Source organism: Chiloscyllium plagiosum, chromosome 34, assembly GCF_004010195.1.
Source record: "Chiloscyllium plagiosum isolate BGI_BamShark_2017 chromosome 34, ASM401019v2, whole genome shotgun sequence".
NCBI lineage: Eukaryota > Metazoa > Chordata > Chondrichthyes > Orectolobiformes > Hemiscylliidae > Chiloscyllium > Chiloscyllium plagiosum.
In genome coordinates, this window is record NC_057743.1 from 36,402,719 (window position 1) to 36,424,817 (window position 22,099).

The 22,099-nt window shown below is 40.8% G+C and overlaps 1 protein-coding gene across 2 annotated transcripts in view; it reads left to right on the forward strand.

Moving 5' to 3' along the window:
- spsb1 (splA/ryanodine receptor domain and SOCS box containing 1) overlaps positions 1-22,099 on the forward strand; it is a 92,237-nt gene that overhangs the window by 55,913 nt on the left and 14,225 nt on the right. For both annotated transcript variants that reach the window (XM_043676174.1, XM_043676175.1), the window contains 2 exons: positions 9,258-9,318; positions 13,319-14,150. In XM_043676174.1, coding sequence (XP_043532109.1) covers positions 13,457-14,150 — 694 coding nt within the window. In that variant the 5' untranslated portion in view covers positions 9,258-9,318; positions 13,319-13,456. The remainder of the gene's footprint in view (positions 1-9,257; positions 9,319-13,318; positions 14,151-22,099) is intronic.

The following is a 22,099-nucleotide window of genomic DNA, read 5'->3' on the forward strand; positions in this document are numbered from 1 at the left end:
AGCACCAGGGGCGTTCTGTCCTTGTTACAGTTGGAGGGGCGGGGTCTGAGGGCGGAGGTGTGGGATGTGGACGAGATGCATTGGAGGGCATCTTTAACCATGTGGGAAGGGAAATTGCGGTCTCTAAAGAAGGAGGCCATCTGGTGTGTTCTGTGGTGGAACTGTTCCTCCTGGGAGCAGATACGGCGGAGGCGGAGGAATTGGGAATACGGGACATTAAATATTGCTGCCATTGATAATTGTGCAACATTAACAGATTCTGTGCAGCATTTTACATGTCATCTGGCAAAATTTTAATCTAATCTTTAGTAACCGATTGGCATAGATGACTTGACTTGTAATCTGACACCCAAAGCATAATAACAATTTTTTTGTTATAGTTAAAGAGCAGGCAACTAAATGAATTGGGCAGGACTATACATTTTTTTAATCTACAATCCTCTGGGAAGTTATTCTGTTTAAATAGAACTGATATGCAATCTGTATTTGCATTTCCACGGTAGGCCTATGTCTCCCAACCTGTGTGTGCAAGATATAAAAATGATTAGCTTCACCACTGGGTGCACACAATCACTTTATTTAAAAAATATTTGTTTAAATTGGCACCTTATTTCAATGAAGTAGATTTACAGAGCAGTTGGTTCCTGTGACTTTTCAAATTTTTGTTTGAACTGTATGACAGTCCAACTATACTTTAAGTAATTGTTTTGAAAACTAGTGAGATTGCTAATGAAAAAAGGTAACCGTTTTTGTGTGTGTGTGTGTGTGTGTGTGTGTGAACAACGAGACATGCTGGGAATCGCAATGGGTCCAGTAGTGTCCCATGGAAACCGAACGAGCTAATGTTGCACGTCTAGATGAAGAGTCCTCTGGACAAGCAACGTTAGCTTGCTGTCTCTCCATGGATGCTCTGACCCACTGTGACCTTCAGCATTTCTTTGTTTTCCGTACAGACTCCAGCATCTGCAGTAATCTGGTCCTAATAAGATTACTGGGATGTTAACCTTGACTTCTCAATAAGAATATTACAGATGCGTGGAAATATGAAATTTACACCTGGTTAAACATCAACCGTTTTGAAACGCAAAACCTCTTGATCCAATTTGGGTAGCTTGCTGGTTGTGTCAGGTCTTTAATGTTGTGTTTGGGTTTTGTTTGCATTGTTAAATGGTCTATGAGTTTGTTTCAGCAAAGTCTCTACTGTTTTACCTTTCTGATAAAAGGGAGTGCAATTTCAAATGGTTACATGGAAACCAATGTTTTGTGTGGCATCTATAACATTCCAGGCTTTTTCCCCCAAACTGTGCAGTATTGAAGTGTACAGTCTACAGGTTAAATTCAATGGGGAGGTAATGGGATAATGTCGCAATCTTGAACACCAGCAGACTCTCCTCCCACAGCAGTAGGTGATAAAGATTTGAATCCAATAACAGTATGGAATTGAAAAGCTATTAACCTGTAATCACTCACTGACATTAATGAACCAGCTGAGGTTATTTTTTTAATACCTTTTAAAACAAATGAAATCTGTCACTCTCACCTGGTCTGACACAAAATGTGACTCCAGACGTGCAGCAATGCATTCTGGGCAGTAAAACATTTTGTTGTAAATGATACTAATAGGTGGCTTGACCTTTTTAAATAGCAAACTTGAGCAATAAGGCAAGCTTTTTAAAAAAGATTGTGACCGAAGGTGTTTGGTAAAGCAGAGGAGACTTGCCCTCCACTACCTTTTTTTTGCTTTTGAATTTTGCCGATTGCTGCCTACTCCAGGTTCTCGGGCGTTAACGGTCAAAAGCTAGATCTGCCAGCCTTCCAGGCAGTTCTCCATCTCCTTTTTTAAAAGATCAATTTTGTTTGGTGGTTCTGACTGTTGACTATCTTTTGTGGAGGCCCGTGAATAGCTGATCAGGTTTTTGTAGCTGCTATCACCTGATTTGGGCAACTCGTGCACACCAGCCAAACTGTCAGTAATGCAGCAGAGACCCACCTTGCAAATGGGTTTTATAACTGTTACCCACATTTTAAATACAGAAGTTTTTGGCTGTTAGCTTGTCCTTCCATCTGTGTTGCATTTTAAGCAGTTCTCCAAATCCAAGGCATGCTGTGCCTGGCTTAATTGTGCAACTGAAATGGTATTGAATTTTCCAGTAGCCTTTGGAACGTGTGAATTTGTGATGTATTTCTAGTGGTGCCTACTTCTACTTTATGGCATTTGACTCTGGCATGCATTGACCCACCATTGTTGAGGGAGGCAAGCCTGATTCCATTATTGCCAAGTGTGTGACTTGGGTTGACACTGCACTGTCAAGCAAGTGTTTGAAATACGAGATGCTGTCCTTTTTCTTTTCTAAAATAAGTTATGTAGCTCCTCACAACCCTCTAAGTGGTCAGTGGTGAAGTTAATGTTTTACTCTGTTTACAGTGCAGATGTGTCTACCTGTCACTTTATTTTGGTTAACCTCCCTGGGCTGCAGACTGCACAAGGTCCAAATGACAACTAAACCCTGCACATTGTAAATATCTAAATTAATTGACACTGCAGCCTTCCTTTGTTCCACTCATTCCTCCATGACCATATTCTCAGCCGTCCTCCAAACCACTTACAGTTTCTTTCTTGGTCTGATGAAGTAGATAGACTTTCGGACCTTTTTTTAAAGTTTACTGAATGCTTTTAAACTACTTTTTTTTTGCTCAACTTGCAAGTCAAAATAAAAAATCTCTCTCTCTCTCTCTCTCTCTCTCTCTCTCTCTCTCTCTCTCTCTCTCTCTCTCTCTCTCTGCACTCATTGCAGTAATCAGTCCACAGGTCATTTGGGCTAAATACCACCTGCTATTATGATCTTTCCTCCTATTGAGTCGATTTAAACAAATGTGTAGACTTGTTGAGCTTTTGGATTTTGTGGCAATCACTGAAACCCAGCACCTTTTTTAATTGCTTTCTCAAATAATCCCAAAGCTAAACATTCATTATTAACATGAACTGTGAACTAGCTCTTCAATATACTGCTTCCAACTCACTAATAAAGTCCATAATAGCTCCCTTGTTTTGCAGTCATAAGCTTTGAATGGCCTGCCAAATGTGCATTCTTTCATGAAATTAACAGAATTCACATTTTGTCATTGAATCAACACTAAAAATAAACTTAATGCCATGACTCCCCTGACTTACTTTCACCTTTTTCCCCCCCACTGGTAATTTTTCTTAAAGTATGGTGCTTTCAAAGTTCTGAATTCATGTAAGCTTCCCATCCCTGTTTATTACTCCCCAGATTAACTGGCCTGTGGAAGTGAGTGGATTCACATTTTCAATAAGTCCAAGTTCACCCAACTGATCTAAACGCAGTCATTCTTCATTACTTTGTTTTCCAGGCAAAAATGGAAAACCCAGCGTTGAAATAGAAATGTGAAGTGATGCCACTTTTTGGAGTATTGCTGTTTTTAACCACGTGTTCCATAGCCAAGATATCCTAACTGTGCTGCAGACAAACTCTGCTGTGCTTGTGATTCTCGTCCATTTACTGATGTTGAAAGCTTTTGAATCACTGCATGACCATCACCAGAATACAGGTCATTCATCTAACTTTTGGGAGTGCTCTCCTTTCCTTCTATTCTGTCCTTTTTCCTCCCTTTTTTTTTTCTTTGCAGAAAGATGTTTAGATGACTCTTGCTACAAATGAACTTCCCTGCCTTCCTTTATTTTAAAATAAAGGTAACCAATGAGACAGATCTTGATGCCAAACCTGATCAGCAACAATCAATCTGCCTACTTCAGTTTCTAGACTAGAGCCTGGTCTGACAAACCGCTGTTAGTTGTCTGAGATTCTTTGCAAATGCATAAAACGCAAAAATGCAGGCTACTCCAGATTGGAGCATCTGTCATCCTTGCATCCACTTGTTGCCCAGCAGCGCCGCCAATCCTAACCTTTTCCCAGGTACTAGTTAGAACAAGTCTTATCCTAGCAAAACATATTTTTAAAATAATGTTTTAATGTTGGCTGGAATCTGTTTGATTGATTTTTGATTTTCAATTTGCAGCTTACCCTTGACCACTCATGCTGATGGCTTTTCCCAGACCCATTTCTGCACCCCCACACCTTTTTTTTTCCTCTGCTGCAGATTAAAGGGGAGGATATGGCAACTTTAAAATAAGCTGAAACTTCTCTGTATTCATCAGATAGCAACCCCATTCAAGTGAATCAAGAAATGCAAGCTGTTAATGTGTTTTTTTTTTGTGTCCCTATTTCTTAACTTGTACCCTCCATCCTGTTCCTGCCTGCACGTCTCAGATTGGTGTGCAGTTTCCTTGATACCAGTTGGTGTCTGTTTCATTTTGTGGTAGCACTTCATATCTCCTAAAGTTGGCAATTTGTGAGTTCAACTCTCACTATGGAACTTGAAAACAGAAATATTGCTGATTTGCTGTATGTAACCTTCCCATAAGCGCGTGGTCAGGGCTGCTCACCTTTTCAGCTGAGACCACGTTTAGATTAGATTACTTAGTGAGGAAACAGGCCCTTCGGCCCAACAGGTCCACACTGACCCGCCGAAGCGTAACCCATCCATTCCCCTACATTTACCCCTTACCTCACACTACGGGCAATTTAGCATGGACAGTTCACCTGACCTGCACATCTTTGGACTGTGGGAGGAAACCGGAGCACCCGGAGGAAACCCACGCAGACACTGGGAGAACGTGCAAACTCCACAGTCAGTCGCCTGAGGCAGGAATTGAACCCGGGTCTCTGGCGCTGTGAGGCAGCAGTGCTAACCACTGTGCCACCGTGCTGAGTTCTGGGCATCCTCCTCTAGCTGCCCTTTTAAGCTAATGGTGAACTATTTTCTTGAACCACACTGCAGTCCATTTTGTGTTGGTGCATCCACAATGCTTTTGCGAAAGGGGTGTGAGGATTTTGACTGACCCGGAAGCAGTGGTGGCTTTTGTTCTGAGCTGGGATGGTGAATGGCTTGTAGGTGGTGCTGTTCCCATGTAACTAGATGGTGGTGGTTGTAGGTTGTGAAGGTGCTGTCTATGGAGTCTGTGAATTTCTGTAATGCGTACCTTTTGTACAAGGGTATTGGAGGGAGTGGATGTAGCATCAGTCATCAGACAAGCCAGTTTCTTCACCCTAGAAGATGCCAAGTTGCTTTTGATTATTGGAGTTGAAATCGTCCAGTCACTATTGGATCACAAGTTACTGCAATCTGAATGTGACTGTATTCCATCCTATTCATGACTTGTCCCTTTTGATGATGGACTGGCTTTCAGAAATCTGAAAGTGGGTTATTTCAAAATAATTAATCTCTGATCTGCTGTCGTAGCTTTAATATTTGTATAGCTATTCTAGTTCAGTTTTTTTAGTCATTGGTTAGCCCTGGGAATGTTGATGGATAACTACCCTTTAAGGCAGTTTCATCTCATTTGAACTGTACAATGTAAAAGACCTAATGTAAGGGAGGCACTTGTTCTGACTTGCATTTATTGCTTGAACAGAGCACTGCTAAAACTGATTTTGAAAAGCTTTCCTCTGTGCAAATTGACTACTATGTATCTTTTACCTTTAGTCATAAGACTGCCAGTCAGAAATAATTCTGATTTCAATGGAATCTTAAATCTAAGATGTCATTTACATAGATGCCTTTTGTTTCTCCACTTTTTTTTTCCTCTTCTTTTTCATATAATATCATGCTGCCCTAGTTTAATACTATCAAACACCCTTTAGTATAGAAGTGGAAAATCCCTTGTTAATGTCAGAATCTATTTTGCAGAGTCACGTCCAACAGCTACACTTTTTTCTAAATACCAAGATGATTTAAAAAGCTGCCTTTCAAACTCTGGCAACATTATTTCTCCTAATTTTTCAAAAACTCTTAGTTGGTTGAATCAGGGTTTTGATTTTAGCCAGCTTCTGATTTTCACCAAAAAAGCAGCAGTTTCTAAACTCTCCACCCATGAGTTTTTCACATTCTCTTCCTGTGAAATGGTACTTTATGGTGACATGCACTCTCTCAAATCTGAATAAAGATATATTACATAAACCACATTTCTGTTTAAGTTTGCAGTAGCTTGCAATCCAATGTTTTGAATTCTCTGCAGTTTAGTTTAACTGAAAATGAATGTGTTAATTATCTGGATATCAGCTGCAATAAAAATTATCCACATGCATTTTAAGTTTGCTGAAGTGAACTTGCGCTGAATGAAGTGCTTTGATTGCTGCTAAACACCTGCCATTTAATCTTTCTTTTAGATTTATGCCTTTATTCTAAAGAAATGCAATGATAGTTGTGACTCAATTGTTAGTGTTTTAAGTACTCCCATTCTTGCAGGTGGGCAAAGTTGCTATATAAATGCAGTTTATTTTTCACACACTAACATCACTGGTGTTGCATCCCTCCCATCAGTGTGAACTTGGTCGAGAGTAGGAAATCCTGCTAGCAGCCCATATTGTGCATGGAAATGAATTACATTAATCTCAAAGAAATCTTGTTCTGCAAGCGCCTTGGTCGTTTTTCCTTCCAGAGGTTTGCTTAATTTGGAGGCCAGGTTTCATCCCAAGTTGGCTGGGCATGCTAATCAATCTGAGCAATGAAGCTCTGTTCTGTGCAGATATTTTGAACTGACTTGGTCAGACGTTGGTATAGGTGGAACTTGAACCTGGGTTTTCTGTCTCTTCAGATATGGGGATGTTGACACTGCCTCACAAGAGCCCACTTCAGTCATTCTCATCCAGCAGGGAAACAGAGCCTTCGGTCCAACCAATCCATGCTGACCATAATCTCCTATCCTTTGGCCCATATCCTTCAAAACCTTTCCTACTCATGTACTTGCCTAAATGTCTTTCAATGTTGTAACTGTACCTGCATCCACCACTTCCTCTGGAACTTCATTCCACAAATTAACCACTTTTTGAAAAAAAAAATGTCCCAATGTCACTTTTTAAAAATTTTTCTCGTCCCTTTTTTGAAAATTTGTCCCCTTGTCTTGAAACCCCCACCTAAAAAGGCTCAAAATGCTTAGGCTGTGTTCATTGGACAGCCCTCTAATCCTAGGGACCAATCCAATGAATCTTTGTGATGCCTACCAGTCAGCTATGTCTGTCCTTTTGGACATGGAGCACATAATGCTCACGGTTATTGGTGTAGACGGCATGAGCAGGCAAGGAAAGAGTTATATTTTGAATTTTGTGAAACGAGAGGTTCAGCTGAGCATGACTCAGATCAGATAAGAACTTGCAGTTAACAATGGGGTGCTGGAGGCAAGGGAGATGGGTTAACAAGGTGGAAAAGCAATCATTATGTGCAACCATTTAACAATATTGGAAGCATTCCATATGCAAGGTCAGCTAACGATGGGGGGGGGGGTAGTATTGACATTGACTGCATGAATCCAGTTAACAAGGTTAAGAACATTCATTGTATAACAACAGTTAAGGGCTTGGCCTCTGCCATTGATTTACTTGTTGATTGTAACAGTCACCCAATTAATATGTATGTTGCCTTATTTAGACGCTCCTCCCCTGTAAAATGACTATATAGTCCACTGAAAAACTGTGTTCTCCAAGAGACCACCAGGAACCCAGGTCCCTGTGCACGTGGGCGATCATTCTGTGTCTGTGGGCCCACCGCTCCCCCTCCCCCTCCCCTCCCGGAATACAGGAAGGTAAAACTACTGTGTCTCTTAATGTTTGCTTTGACTGAAGACGAATAGGTTAACTGACTCGCTGTCTCAAGACACTAAGCAGTTTCGTCAACTCTTCCTTCGTTCCGTTTTCAGTCAGTTTATTCAGAGAATGTTACGACTTGCCTCTGGGACTGTTTTCCCTGGAGCATCAGAGGCTGAGAGGTGATCTTCTAGAGATTTATACAATCGTGAGGGGCATGGATAGGATAAATAGACAAGGTCTTTTCCCCAGGGTGGGGAGTCCAGAACTGGAGGGCATAGGTTTAGGATCGGAGGGGAAAGGTTTAAAAGGGATGAGGGGCAACTTCAGACTGGTGTCATGTATGGAATGAGCTGTCAGAGGAAGTGTTGGAGGCTGGTACAATTAAGCATTTAAAAGGCATCTTGATGGATATATGAATAGGAAGGGTTTAGAGGGATATGGGCCAAGTGCTGGCAAATGGGACTAGATTAGGTTAGGATATCTGGTCAGCGTGGATGAGTTGGACTGAAGGATCTGTTTCTGTGTTGTGCATCTGACTCTGAGACTTGGATCCTGACCTCCTGGCTCAGAGGTGTGGGCACTGCTGCATCAAAGAGCTAACCCTTTATTTTTGTTTGTATCCCAGACCCTTTTTAATTGCAAAAGGCCAATGTGCTCTTTGTCTTCATACCTACTTGTGGCAGATGCATGCATAAATTATTACAATGTTTTAGATTAGAAATCAAGTAATTTAATCCATTTGGAATTTTGTAATGGTAGACACTGATTTGTGAGATTGTTTTGGATTTTTTGTATAGTTATGAATGAGAAATGAAGTGTGTATCTATGTATGATCAATGTATTTGATCTATTAAAACTTGAATTGCTTGTCTGTACAACATTCCAACAAAGACTACTCCACAATTTGGCAGTAAATGCCAGAAGTCAATCTTTTTCAGTATCTGTCAAAAATATTACCTCCCAGGATGTTCACTCTTTTGGGGGAAAAAATTGAACAAATTAGTCCAGTAGGCCTGTAACCAATTTAAATATTTAGTGATTTTAGTTTCTGCTAGTGTTGCAGACTTTTTTAAGTTTAAGAACCTTCTCAATCCTGCGAGATCAGTCATTTCATGGATGGGTGTGGCTGTGAAGTATTGGTGTTTTAAGTGGAATTTGTATAACCTGGTGTATTTGCACAGTCATGCATTTTTGGTTAAAAATCAAACTGGTAGATGTTCCCCTGCAAGGAATACTTCTCCTGACACAGACAGGAGGAGCCAGTCTCCTTGCTGTCATGTCTGTAATTGACTCTGTCTCTGAAGCTAATCATCTTGACATCTTTTGGTCTGAATTGCTATTTTAATTTTGAACCTATTTAACAACATTTGGACAACTGCCCAAATCTACCTCTAAGTGCATCTTCAATGTTTTAATTTTTTAATTTTGAAAATGGTTGAAACTCTTCTGGATAAGTTATGAATTATGGACTAAATGTTTTTGTCTGTCTGTAATAATTTCATGGCATTTTGTCTAATGTTACCTAGATTGTGATCACTAAATGCTTTGTGACCAACAATTTAGTTTTCTCACCTAGCGTGCGCTCTCTTGCAGACTCATGGAAGAATGTGCTTCAACACTGAAGGTTAACCTGCAAGAATAAAAGCAATGTGAGGTATGTACGGAACTGCTCTTTGAAGGAGTGTGTTTTCGTAGGAGGTCTAAACAACATAGCCCCACTTGGGAATAAATGGAAAATCTTTTTTGGTTTTTGTTATTTGCTACCATGAAGTTTTGGATTGTTGCTTTTAATATTCCCTTTGAGTGAGTTAGTTTTGTCATTAAATGCTATTTTAGGCTTCGAATTGCTACCTGAGAAGTTAATGTACCAAAGCAAATGAGTAGATCTGGCCACATCTGTGGAGAGAAGTTTATTTTTCACATTTTTGACCACTGACCTGTTCTCATTTTAAAATGTACAGCCCATTGTATCCCTGAAAGTGAAAGTAATGTAATTTAAAATTTTCCCAAATCTGACCAAGACTTTAATCAGCGATTAGGTGGAAGCAGAACAGAAACCTGGCATAACTTTGATACTACTATCACTTGTTATGTCATTGTACCAAGCCTATGTTATACCAGTTCAGCCTAGTCCCACTGGAAAATATCTTCCCACTTCCAGCTTTGGAGGTGGTAAGGGGAGCTATTTTCTAATCAATGTGTTCAGAGATGTCCTTACAGACCTGGAGCAGATAGGACTTTAACTTGGAAATGTGTCACATGAAGCTGAAGTCTAACTGCAGAGGGGGAGTTGAGGAAGAGATTGCATCACCTTATTCCTTAATTCAACGATGAATTGTTGACTGTGGCAATCACCTGAGCAGGATTGGAATCTTATAATGGTGTTCAATTAATGTTGTTGAATTCTTTTGTGGTGTTAATATTGGGTGCTACCAACCTTTTTTTTTCTCTCTTTTCAGTCATACCTGAGTGGGAATGACTCATTCTTGACACTTCCTTTTTCATAAAATGTGTCGCTTTATAGTCATTCCCACTTAGTAAATGCTGTCCTGTGCACTATTTTGTGATCTCTGCTCTTGATGAAAATGTCAGCAAGTTCCCATCACCTTGAAGCCCATCTGTACTGCTAGTAACAATTGAATTTGAATTTGCAGTTTAGCATAAACTTTCATCTACTGTCACTCCTTTATAGTGGGACACCTAACAGCAGCTGGCAACAGTGAATGAGGGAAATCAAGCAAGGCAGCTTGACTGGTCAAACGGACCCTCCTTGAAGGGTGTCTTTGGCCAAAGGGGAGAAGGATCCACCAAAGAAATTATTTCCTCCACTAAATATAAACCCCTGATGCCAGGGGAATAAAGCATCGATCCCTGCATGACTTTTGGGTGATCTATATGCTCCAAGCTGATGTTTCTGAATTTGTAGGAACAAGCATGATCATAGCTAAAGATTATAAAGAAAACTATCCCTCCACCCAACTGAGGGCCCTGTAATAATAAGCCCAAACCATAATTATTAATATTTTAGCCATTCGAATATAGGTACAAGGTTTAAATTTGCTTAATTCAATGACCCCACCCAGACTTTTTTTCTTTATGTATCTTGAGGCAAGAGTAGAACTGTGTACCACCTCACCCCTTAATGTGTTCCACCCTCCTCTTCCCTTCTCAAAAACAACAGCAGTAACTCGATTCCTACATCTGAAGGTAATTGGGAACAAATGATTGTAATGGTGCTATTAGGCATGTTCTGTGCAGCTGGGGGCAACAGTTCTCTTTTTTCTGTTGCCATAGAATCAAAGATGTTTGGTTTTTTTGTCTAAAGTGGTTGGTGTAACTTGGGGGGGCGTCTCTTGAAGGAACTGCCTACAAAGTGGTGGAGGCAGATGAGTAAGAATGCCATTGTGTTCAGTTGTTGGATTTCAAAGTAAAATTCATTGACCACATTTCAATTTATTAATATAACAACACCTCTAATGTAATAAAACATTGCAATGTACTGGGTAGAAGCACTATGACAGTGTCTTGGATAGATTCACTGCTTTTTGTAAGGAGGCATCAAACCAACAGGCAAAAATAGAGTCTCTACAGTGTGGAAGCAGGCTATTCGGCCCATTGAGACCACACTGACCCTCCCAAAGAGCATCCTACTCAGACCCACTACTCTACCCTATCTCTGTAACCCTGCATTTTCCATGGTCCATTCACCTAACCTGCATATCTTTTGGAGCACCTGGAGGGACCCCCCCACAGACACGAGGAGAACATGCAGACTCCACACAGTTGCCTGAGGTTAGAATCAAACCCACCCCCCTGGTACTTGTGAGGCAGCAGAGCTAGCTACTGCCGTTCCAAAATAGTTGGTTAGAAATTCTTGAATCCATTTTATGCAAATCAAAATGAATTCTTGGTGACTTTGAGAAACCGTTTTCAGTAGGGAGTGGTAACCTGTCTTTATTCCTTTTGATTGGAATGTGGAGCACTGCATGAGCATTTCTTTTTAGCCTACTGAGAAAATGGGACTAGTCATTTTGGTCTTCTGCTTTTTACTTAGTGTGTGGGAGTGGTGTAATTTATATATCACATGTCACTGAAGACCTAAAAGTAATTTTGTATTTTTGTCTTTTTTTTTTAACTGAATTGGGTGTATGCTGTGGGGCGTTGATCTCCTTTCTATTTTGGCCACCCATTACTGGTATCCAACACCCTCCTTGATCAGCTCTATCTGCTCAACCTCCGTCTCCTTCATCTGGATCAGGGCTGAACAGTAGACCATTTAAAGCATTATCTGCGTGACCATGACAAGAAACTGAGACTGGCTGGCTGGTTATTTAGCACTGGTCTATGTAGAGTTTCTGCTGCATACAAAACTGTTTTTTCCATTTTATGTAGATTTTTTTTTTAACAATTACACTGTTTAGACATTTAGTTTAGAATCATGTTTATAAATAATTTTTAGATCCATGGAGTCTGGAAGGCTGTTCCTACTGAAGGCTGGGTGACCTGCAGCTTGGACAAGCCTTCAAACTCCAGCAGCATCAGCATCTCCTTGGTATCAGTGTCCACCTCAGTCACCATCTCCTGGTCCAGAGTAGAGACCTTAGGGACACAGTTATCCCATCTCTCCTGCTCTTCTACCTGCAGTTTGATAAAGATGCCTCTGATAGGTTCATGCTGGATACACTTCATTTAAGTGTGTCATATACCCTGCACGTCTGGAGCAGTTGGGATTTGAACCTAGATCTCAACAAATTCTTCTTATTTCATTCTCCCTTGTGCACTTGGCTTATTTCCTCAACAACCCCTTGTGGTACAAAGTTCTATATTCTAACCCGATGGCCCACTCCCGTTACTATGTTACCCATTCAGCCTGACCATGCCATTGAATAAGATCACCAGTGATTCTGTACTCCAGTTCCACTTATCCTTTCTCTCCACTTTGTTTCCCTCCATACTCTTGGCTAGCAAAAGTGACAGGTGGAGGTGTATTTGCCATAAATTCCTCATTGGATTTATGACTGGCACTCCCCTGTTATGACTTTTTTAATTTGGGTGTTTCTCTTTTATTCTACCACAGTACCTAGGCATCACAGGCAAGGCTAGCATTTGTTGCCCATCCCTAATCACGTTTTGAACGGAGTTACTTTGCTAAAGGTCGATTTCGGAGGGTAGTTAAAGATCCAACATATGCATGAAGGCCAAACCAAGTAAGGATGGCAGATTTCTCATCCTAAAGAGTGGTAATGATCCAGTTGGATTTCTAAAAGGAATCTGATAGCTGCTGCCATTGAGACTATGAAATTAGCTTTTGGTTCCAGGTTTATTACCTGCACTCAAATTTCAGAAACTATCGAGATGGGATTTGAACTGGGATTTTTCTTTTCCTCCAAAATAAAACTCCAGGTTAATGTTTTGAGCTATTAGACCATTGACATTACCAGTAGGAACAAAATGTGTGTCGGTTCACTCTAAAGCCCCTTAAAGACCTATTTGGTGACCTGTCAACCTGAAAGAAAAGAGCCTCCATTTGATTTATTATAATCCACCAGTTCTTTATTTTGTTTCTTGTTAATTTTTGAAGACTAATTCTGTGAAGCTGAATACAATTGGTTTATTTGACCTGTTTCTTTTGAATAATTGCTCTTGTGTTTCAGAAAATACAGCTAAACCTTCCATCACCAGGTGGCATTTCCCAATCTGAACGCACTGGGACAAGCAAATTTGGAAGACGGCATTGAGGAGGGGTGGGGGGGGAGATTGGGTTGTTTACGTATTATCCTGGACGTTTAAATATGGGCCAGAGAGTTACTGTTGGACTGAAGACTGTGGATGTGAGAGATCCTTCTTACAGGTCTCTGCGTCATGCACAGCAAGGGCTTGACTATTGCAAACCTGCTCGTCTGGACATGCTCCTGGACATGCCACCTGCTACCTGTGAGGTCCAGCTATTGCACTCTTGGAACAACGACGATCGATCGCTAAATGTGTTTGTGAAAGAAGACGACAAATTAATATTTCATCGCCATCCGGTAGCTCAGAGTACTGACGCCATTAGGGGCAAAGTGGGATATACCAGAGGACTACATGTCTGGGAAATTACTTGGGCAATGAGACAACGGGGAACACATGCAGTGGTTGGTGTCGCAACAATAGATGCTCCTTTGCACTCTGTAGGTTACACGGCACTTGTTGGTAGTAACTGTGAATCCTGGGGCTGGGACCTCGGGCGAAATAAACTTTATTTTGACGGCAAGAATCAACCAAGCCAGACTTATCCAGCTTTCTTGGAGCCCCATGAAACCTTTATAGTACCAGATGTATTCCTGGTGGTTTTGGACATGGACGAAGGAACGCTAAGCTATATTGTGGATGGACATTATCTGGGCATTGCATGTAGAGGACTTAAAGGGAAAAAACTTTATCCAGTTGTAAGTGCTGTTTGGGGTCACTGTGAGATCCGAATGCGCTACATTAATGGACTGGACCGTAAGTAACCAAGTTTCTCTTTTTTTTTTAAATCTAAAGTTTACTTAACGCTGAAAATTCCACCTCTGTTCTTTTGGTGATGAGAGCTTTTGACCATTAGCAAGTTGACATTTATTATTGGGCTTGCTACCACATGGCATGTACAGTCAAAATGCTGATTGTTCCTGCACCTGCAAAATTAACACTGTCAATGATTGAAATTTTGGTGAAAGGCCTTAGTGAGTAGGCACCCTGCCTCTAAACCTGAAGGTCTGCCATGAAGTGCCACTCCAGGGCTGTTTGGTTGTGAAGGTGCATTTTTAACATGGCCAAATTGGTAGGTTTCTATCTTTTTTGTTTTTAAAAAAATGCTTCCAGTGCACCCTAGAGTCCAAGGTTCCCCAGGTCAGCCATTCCTTTCGCCCCCTTGAGCTAGAATCTCTTGGGACAGGCAGGTTTTTAAAATTTGTTCATGGGATGGGGGTGTTGCTGTCTAGACCAGCATTAATTGTTCGGAGGGCTGTGAAGAGTTCAGTGTAGGCCTAGAGTCACGTGTTAGACCAGGTCAGGATGGCTGTTTTCTTTCCCCAATGGACCAGACCATGGTTTTCTTTTGACCATGGAGCCATTGGCAATGTTAGACACAATTTGACTTTTATTGAATTCCAGTTTTTCCAACTGCCATGGTGGGATTTGGACCTCGGTCTCTCTAACATTACCTGGATCTCAGGATTAATAGTTTGGTGACTTAATACAGGTGAGGCCATCCCGGCCCCCTCAGGAGCTAGGGCCGAGAAATATTTATTGGACCAGCTAGGGACCTGCCTGTAGAAATGGCTGTAAGCAGGAGGTATTTGTTTTACCTCTTGTTTCTAGATATGCCAAAAAATTCATTTTTGGTGGTGGGCTCTGAAAAGTGTGTTTTACAACAAATATAATTGGTGAGTTTGTGAAAATTCTGTAAAATAATGGCCAATATTGCTGCTGAAACAATATTTAGCTGTATGTTTACCACATGAGTGAATACAGAGCTGGTTTTACTTGATTATTCCACTGTTGTCTTTAAAAGCTGCTTCACAAATCTGCTGAATAAGCTTTTTTCATTTTAATGTTCACTGATCAGTCATTCTCAAGAGGGTCACACCCATGCTGTTGAGACATTTCCCCCTTAAGTCAAAAGTGTGTTTAAGTTCTTTTTCTAGAGAGCTGTAAATGCTAAGCATTACAAAAAGAATTTGCTACCATATACATTAGAGAGAAAGACTTGATATTTGGGAGGTTCACTTTTCATAGGTGAATTTCTGGAGTCTTTTATCCTCCTACTTGTTTTTCCACTGTTGGGTGTTGGCATGCTCTTGATTTTGATTCTTTGTGCAACAGTGGATCCTCAATAACTCCGAAGTAACCACGCATGAGGCTGGTGGTGATTGCATGTATAAAAGCCAAATACCATAGCTGCTTCAAATTTGAGACCAAAACTTATAAATGCCAGAGGCATTCGTGGGTTGTATAGAACGAGAGAGCTGATGCTTTAAGTGTGAATCTTTTCATCTGAAAAATGTTTGTTTTGATTAAACATCTTGTAGAAAGGACAGACATAAGAGACTGCCTCCCCAGAATTCAGCAACATACCTGGGGCTTAAACCAATCTGTAAGATGGACTGGCTGCTTGAAATCACTTTTATTTATGTCTTCAAATATCTACCGTTGCTGTGCTCCTACCACCCTAATCAGAGGAACTAACCCAGAATCAACTTCCTAGCCTTTACATTTACCCCTCACTCCAGTGCCTGCTGACTTTTTCATTTTAGCTTGCAGAGCAATCTCCATCCTCCACTTGAAAATCCTCTTTGTTAGGATCCACTCTCTCTCCTGTTCTTTCACAATGTTCACTTGTTATCCTACCTTCACCCCTATCTCTAGCTTCTCAACCTCCCATGCTCCCCTAGTTTTTATCATTTTTTTCACCAGTGGTAATGCTATCAAGTCCTCAAGCTCAGGACTTTACTGTAAGTCTGTATCTGTCTCTCCATGTCCCTTAAACCTTTTTGGCACAATTATAAAAAAAAATCAAAGGTGTCGTGTGAATGCAGGTTGTTGCATTGCAACCTTTTTTGTTTGTTTGTTTTTTAAAAGGCTTGGTAAAACTCCTCAAAAAGAATGTGTCATCTAGCCTCTAATCCTTGAGCTGTTATCAGATACTGGACTGCTGTGGATGAATCCAGAACTTAGTGCGGAAAGAATGTCCAAAGTTGAGTTTAACAACCACAAAGATGTTTTCCCTAGTTTCTCTGACTTCAGTTCAATTAAACTCTAAGTAGGAACCAGCTTAAAATACATTTTAATCTTTTGTCTGTCTAATGATTTGAAGTTACTGTGAGCAGTCCATCACCTCCCACCTCTCTTCCCCCACAGTGTCAAAGTGCCTACTTAGATTCCTCTGCCTTTTGCCTTGAACAGGGACTGGGTATTTATCTCGGTGGGAATGCTTCTAATTTTGGTATTAATCAGAAACCACCTGAATTGTAGCATTCTCCTAACTAAATACTGCAGATGCTGAAAGCATAAAATAAGTTGTTCTCAAAATGCTGTTTGGGAAGAGGGGAAAGTAAATTTCATTGTCTCTGTGTGTCTCTCTGTCCATTTCCCTTTTAAAGTCCTTGTCTCACCCTGTCTCTGTCTCATCCAGTAGATGTCGGAAGCTTGTCGAAACTATCAGATTTTACAAAGACCGCCTTCCTTCCTTGTCTGTGGGAACAGTTGGCCCCTGACATACCATGTTGCTTAAATAGAATGAACTCTCGGGCTTCCAAACATTTTAAACTTGTTTAAGTATGCTAAATACAGTGGGGTTTTTAAATCAATAGAGTTATGCTATCAGTCTCCTTTTTTGTTTTTTAAAAAAAAAACTTTTTTTACAAACCGGGGTCTTTCAGTCACTTTCTTTGTCTTTTATGTAACAAAATGTAGAAAGTTGGCTTGTATAACCTGGCTCATTTTGAATGATCAAAATATCCAATGCCCACACTTTGCAGATATTATTTGGTATATTTTTTCCTTTTTTGCTTTCATCCATTAGGGACTATTAAAGGACAGTTTTCCAAAAAAAAGTTATATCTAAATTGGAGCAAGCTGTGGGACTACAAGACTGGAAGAAAGCCAGAGTTGTTTTACAATCTACTAACAAGCAGCCACACACTGCTCAAGCAGTTTGAGAATTGCTCAATGTTTTGGCAGAGGAGGCAGTGAGGGAAGAGAAAGCCGTAGAATATATGATCTTGGGTTTCCCCAAATTTTCCTTGTTATGTTGTGATTAATCCTTCCCCAAAACAGGGGAAATGTTTTTTTGCCAAACCTCCCTTTTGTGTTTGAAATTCCAGTTAATTCTCCACATCTGCAGAGTTGTGGATAAAATTCCTACCCTAATTTAAATGTATAATGGCTGGGAATGTTTCTTTTTGTCTCTTAAACCGCAGACATTGGTAAATCTGCATCTTGGGCAACGTTTTGTAATGATGACAGAACTGAAGACTTTACTGTAGGCTGTCTGTCTTCATTGACTTCCTTCACAGCTCCTTTGGTCCTTCCTTTTAAAAATGACTTGAAAAGAACTTTTATAAAGGGCTTGCCTCCACACCCCCCCCCCCCCCCCCACTACTTCACCACCTGACGATGGTTTCCAAATAAACCTGTTGGACTATAACCTGGTGGCGTGTGACTTCTAACCTTGTCCACCCCATTCCAACACCGGCTCCATCACTTCAAAAAGTTGATGCCGAAATGTGCATTTTTGATCTTTTGAGTGGTCAGTGAACAGCTTGTAGACCGAAATATGTCAAGAATATGGCTGTTTTTTCCCTTTTGGAATCATTTTAAATATACCTAGTTTAATTAACTAGTACTGTTATTTAAGTTTTTTTGCTTCCTCTAAGCTACTTTCTAATTTGTCCATTTTTCCTTTTTTTATTTGAAAAAGAAAAGTAGTGTTTGGCTTTTATTCCAGGATTGGTACTCCATAGTTTTACCCACAAAGAACCATGTGCATTTTGCTATTCCATGTCCTTTTTGTTGATGTTTGCTTTAATGGCTGGCTGGAGTGCCCTGACCACAAGCAGATGAAAAAGTTTTAAATGCTGGATGAGTAGTTGTCTTTTCTTGATCCAAAACCATGGCTTTCTTAATGTATGACCATTTCAGGAATCATTTGAGGCAGAGGCGCTCTTGTGTGATAGTGGTAGTGCCCCTACCTCTGGGCTAGAAGGGTGCAAGTTTTAAATTGTGCATAAGTAGAATGTGATTGCACCAAGTGACTTTTTTTTTCATTTGACTACCTGTTTATATTTGGACTTCTGGAAGACCTTTCACCAGGTTCCTCAAAAGGGAGGAAGTAAATGTACTGTAATTAAATCTGCAGATGCCTCAATAGGTGGGAAGGCAAGTTGTGAGGGGGTATACAAACTGATAGGTTAAATGTTGATACATGGCACAAAAATGTAGAAATGAAGTTGTTCATTTTGGAAAGGAAAGCAAAAGGAGCAGCATTTAACTGGAGGAAAGCTGCAATACAAAGGGACTTGGTGATACTCCTGCATGAGAAACAAAGCTAGCACACAGTGCAACAGGTAGTCAGCAAGGTTAGTGAAATGTTGGCCCTTGTTTCAATGGGCTTGGAATATGGGGAGGGAAGTCTTACTGAAGCTGTACACCATATTGGTGAGACCACATCTGGGGTACTGGGGGCAGTGTTGCTCTGCTTTCTTAAGGAAAATAGAGGCAGTTCAGAGAGGGTTCACTAGGATGGAGGGATGATCGTATTAACCAAGGCTAAACAGGTTGGAGCTCTGCTCACTGAAGTTTGGAAGAATGAGAGATGATGTCGCTGAAATATATAGGATCTGTAAATGGTGAGAGGATGTCTCCCCAAATGGGAGAATCTTGAACCGGAGGGCGTAGCCTCAGAATGAAGGTGTACTAATTGAGGACAGATGAGAAGGAATTTCTTCTGATGTTTGAGTCTTTGGAGCTCCTTGCCACAGTTGCTGGGGCAGGGTCATTGTGAATATTTTGAGGCTGAGATAGATTCTTCATCAGTTGGGGAATCTGGGAACGGTTGATCAGCCATGATCCTGTGAATGACCAAGCAGGCTCAAAGGGCCAAGCAGCCTAATCCTGTTCCTATTTCTTAAGGTCTTACTGTGTAATGAACCTGCTTTTGAAACACCTATCAAGCACTGTGGTGGCTGGCTGTTGGAGAGATTTGAGGCCGTGCACAAGAATTCAACACCATCCAAATCACAAAATAGTTTTGTGGTTAAACCCTTGCGATAACAAATAGCGGTGTTAGTGTTGGCTGCTGCTGTTTTTAATCGAGTCAACCATATACTTCAGGTAACAATTGGTGTTTGAATCCAAGCTCAGGCTTGCTGCAAATGAATTTGCAGCAATGCTGTACCTTTGTTTTGGGATCATATGGTCAGAAGTCACGCAATGTCAGGTTTATTTAAAATAGCAAGGTTTTTGCTCAGTTTGTCAGGCGAAGTCATTAAGCATCCAGCACTCCTGATGAACAAGCAGTGTTCCAAAAGCTTGTGAATTTAAATAAAACTGGTGTCATGTGACTTCTGACTTTGTCCACCCCAGTCCAACACTGGCATCTCCACATCATGGGTTCACATGGAAGTTGGAGAGAATTAGACTTCAATTACCTTTTTTTTAAAACTGACTTTGACAACCATTGATTTTAAAATGGGCAAACATTTGGAAACCTCGTAAATGGGATTCTCTGCAACCAGAGTGTGGTGTCTTGGAGGGAGTGTGTTTTTGGATGGAGATGCCGTTGGCAATAACGGAAAGCATTCCAACAGACGACTGACTTTGTCCTGTTGATAATGTCACATTTATTTTCTCCCATGGATCTGAAATTGTTTAAGGTTTGCACTGAATAGATTGAGATATCTATCTTCCCAAGAAAGCTTTCGAACACTTAACTTTTATCAAGAAATTGACAATTCGTTTAGTTCAGCAAATTCGTATCAGCAATGACTACACCTATTTTAACTACTGATTTTTATCTGTTGCCCAGGAATATCTCTATCGCTAAACCCTGGGCACAACTGTATATCTGCCTGATGCAGTCTTGGCATTCGGTATGTAGACTCCTTTTTGAAACTGAAAGCAAACTAATTCATTTGGTTCAGTGCTTGATTCCCTGAAATTTTCACACTTAATGCAAAATGCCCACAAACGGATGGTGCACTGAATGGGAACACAAATCTCGAACTGTTTTGACAACACTTTGTTTTAGTTTAAAAATAGAATCCTCAGTCGATGGTAGCTGTTTAGATTTTTCTCCCAGCTTGCATTCCTTGGCATGTGCAGTTGGGTTGTGTTGTGGGAGGATACCTGATCTCTGTTGCTGACCGTGACTTGGCTAGCCAGGAAGGAGACAGTACTCCCACCTTTTTTTTTATTATTAATGATGTCGGCTTGAATGACTCTGGAAGGGGTTTGGGAGTAGGTCTCCAATGCTTCCTGGCAGCTGGGCATTGACTCACTCTGATATTGGGATAAGGTGGGGACGTGGCGGGAGGGCAGTGAATATAGGATCTAGCTGCTGATCTAATATCTAAAAGCAGCATCTGGACTTTGAGTATTGTTTAATCACTGGTTTGCAATCCTAAGAGGTAGCTTTTAATTTGCTCCTGAATGTGGTTTAATGTTATATGCTGGAATGCTATTTGATGAGCACTGCACATGTCATCAACCATCCCAGTTTGGTACATGTTAGTTAATGAGGTGAATAGTCAGACTCTCATGTACAGACTGTTTGTTTGTTTCATGATTCATGTTAAATAGAATTGGGTGAACGTCTCGCGATGGTTTGGTGGATACAGTTGGTGATCAGATACCTAGTGATGGAGCAGGGCTGAGATCCAGGATGAGGAGGAAAAGGGGTTTGCATCTATATAACCGTTTCTGTGATCCCTAGATCTCTCGCTGCTTTGCTGTAAGTAATGTATAGTTACTGCTGTAGTACAGGACAGACAACTGACTTACAATAAATGCAGAGCACTGTAGGTGCTGGAAACCACACTGAAGAAACTCAGCAGGTCTGGCAACATCTGTAGAGTTTTTAAAATCCTCATTCAGAAGAGGAGTGTTTCTGGCTTCACCAGCATTTTTAATGCTCATCTTTTAGCTACTCAGATGGCAGTTAGGAGCCAACCATATTACTATTGGCCTGGAGCTGCATGTCGGTCAGATCAGCTAAGGATGGCAGTTTGTTCTTAAAAGATATTAAAGAACCAGTGTGTCATTTTTAAATGACAATCAAGAATGGTCTCATGGCCATTGAACTCCAGAGTTTTGAATTCCGACTCCACCATCTGCCTTGGTTTCAAACCTGGGTCTCGTTAAATAGTCTGGTGATAATACCAGTCAGCTCCTTACTAACACTTCAAGGTTGGTGTGACTGTGTTCAGACCTGGAAGCCAATTTCCAAACAGCTAGAAACAACAATGTCCCTGAAATAAGGTGTTAATTTTCTGAATTCCCTTGTGTAAATACCCGAGTACATCTGCTTTTAAGCATGTGTCTCTGTGCTATTTGGTTACTTTGCAACTTTTTAACAAAAAAATACTCCCAAAGGTCAGTGGCTCATCCAGCAGTCGGTTACTGATATCTTGAATTTGCTTTTGGCCTTATCAGTTTAGAGTCCCTAAATGGTGTCTCTGTTGATTCCTTCACATCTTGGTACCATACCTCACCAGAAAGAAGGAAGAGTTATTATTTTCTGTACCTCCATTCACTCTTCAACCAGCTCCTCCTTTGGGCATTGCCCCCAGACTGAGGGTTCCTTTTCTTCCTACAGTTTTGTGTGGCTCCTGAGTGGGCTAGATGGGTCCACAGACACTGTCTCATGTAGGCTGGCTGGGTGGTGTCCACACAGTGGTAAAGGGTTCTGTACTCTC